Raw genomic sequence first — 1,487 nt, 5'->3', positions numbered from 1 at the left:
CGAGAGACCCGAGTTTAATTCCCGGCCTAGCGACTACCGCACTTACGCGATATTTTTTCTCTCTTCGGGACGAAATAAGAAGCAGGTCCCATCGCCTAGTTACGCCCTCCTTCTTTCACGGTCGTCATTTGACTCGCGCATATCCGAACGTGTTTTCTAACGGAGAGAATATAAAGTAAAGGATTCCAAAGATCCGAGTATTCTCTGTAGTTAATAAAGAAATGGAAGACTTCACTCAAACCGAACGAGAACTGTTGGAGCAATCCACTCGTCTGAATTCGCGAGAGGCTTACGACGCGTGGGTGCAAAAGTTTGACAAATGTATCAGATGTTTGGAAAAACAAAGTCGAGCAAAACGACCGCGATTGTCGATCGGCGCCGCGCAATCAGTGGTGGCTCGTATTGCACGACTCGAAGGACTGAAAATTTCTGTGCAAGAACGCTTCATACACGTGGGTGCTGGACACGCATCAAGAGATGCAGAATTGGTATGGAGAGAAATTGATACAGCGTTCGAAAGCCGCATATCAACCGGCGCAGTTATTAACGTGAACCATATCGAACCACTTTGATTTCTCCAAGATGCGAAGAGTACAGTGCTCGAGCACGTGCGAAATGCTATGGAAAAGCACGGCAATCTTAAGGTGAACACTGTGTTCAATGGCGAGTTTATCTCAGGCGACAATCATGCATTCAAAAGCATTAACACGAGAAACAGTGAACTCTTTTCTGCTTTAGATTTGGATAAATGGTACGAGCAACGCGTCATCAAGCCTACCTTGGCATCTTTGGAAGAATTTCAAGAACGTGAAAGTGGGTGGGCACTGCTGCGCATACTTGATCTCACAGTCAATGTGAACAAATACAATCCACTGCATGCAGGGTGCAACATTGAGCTGCCTCGCGAAATAAAATTAAAGAAAGCCGTGATAAACGTACGAACTAAAGACAACGCATGTTTTGCATGGTCCGTGGTCGCGGCATTATATCCAGCTGAAAGAAATGGAGACCGGGAATCTTCGTACCCACATTACACCAAAATATTCAATCTTCAGGATATTGAATTTCCAATGACGTTTAAACAAATTACCAAGTTTGAACAGCTAAACAACATATCCATCAACGTATACACCACTTAAGATAAAAAGAAGCAAGAAGAAGCATGTACGATCGTTCCGATACGTCTCGCCAGTAAGAAGGAAAAGCATGTAAATTTGTTATATGTGCAAGATTCACAAGAGTGCAACATGGGACATTTCGTGTGGATCAAGAATTTGTCACGTCTTGTGGACATGCAACTGAGGAAGAAAAAATGCAAGAAGTATATATGCGATCGGTAAGGAGACATTCACTATAAATATAACAAATATGAAATAAAAGAATAACTCGTAATATCCATTTCTTTTCAGTTGCTTGCATTATTTTTATTCCAACGAAAAACTGGAGAATCATATCATAGATTGCAACAAGTTGAATGACTGTGCAGT

At 42.2% G+C, this 1,487-nt stretch overlaps 1 protein-coding gene across 1 annotated transcript; it reads left to right on the top strand.

Moving 5' to 3' along the window:
• The first annotated feature begins 221 nt into the window (after nucleotides 1-221).
• On the top strand, nucleotides 222-1,225 carry LOC112590594 (uncharacterized). Its single transcript, XM_025307609.1, has 2 exons — nucleotides 222-321; nucleotides 583-1,225. The coding sequence occupies exons 1-2, from the start codon at nucleotides 222-224 to the stop codon at nucleotides 1,137-1,139; spliced, it is 657 nt and encodes a 218-aa protein (XP_025163394.1). The 3' UTR covers nucleotides 1,140-1,225.
• The last annotated feature ends 262 nt before the right edge of the window (nucleotides 1,226-1,487 follow it).

Source organism: Harpegnathos saltator, unplaced genomic scaffold (assembly GCF_003227715.2).
Source record: "Harpegnathos saltator strain DR-91 unplaced genomic scaffold, Hsal_v8.6 scaffold92, whole genome shotgun sequence".
Lineage (NCBI taxonomy): Eukaryota > Metazoa > Arthropoda > Insecta > Hymenoptera > Formicidae > Harpegnathos > Harpegnathos saltator.
Note: the sequence above shows the minus strand (reverse complement) of the source record. Positions and strands in the feature narration are given on the sequence as shown.

What these genes read in the sequence shown, in the direction of transcription:
- LOC112590594 (XM_025307609.1), top strand. Translation starts at nt 222, where the DNA reads ATGGAAGACTTCACTCAAACCGAACGAGAACTGTTGGAGCAATCCACT. An exon ending in GGTGCAAAAGTTTGACAAAT is followed by an intron (nt 322 to 582) that starts GTATCAGATGTT and finishes GATTTCTCCAAG; the next exon opens with ATGCGAAGAGTACAGTGCTC.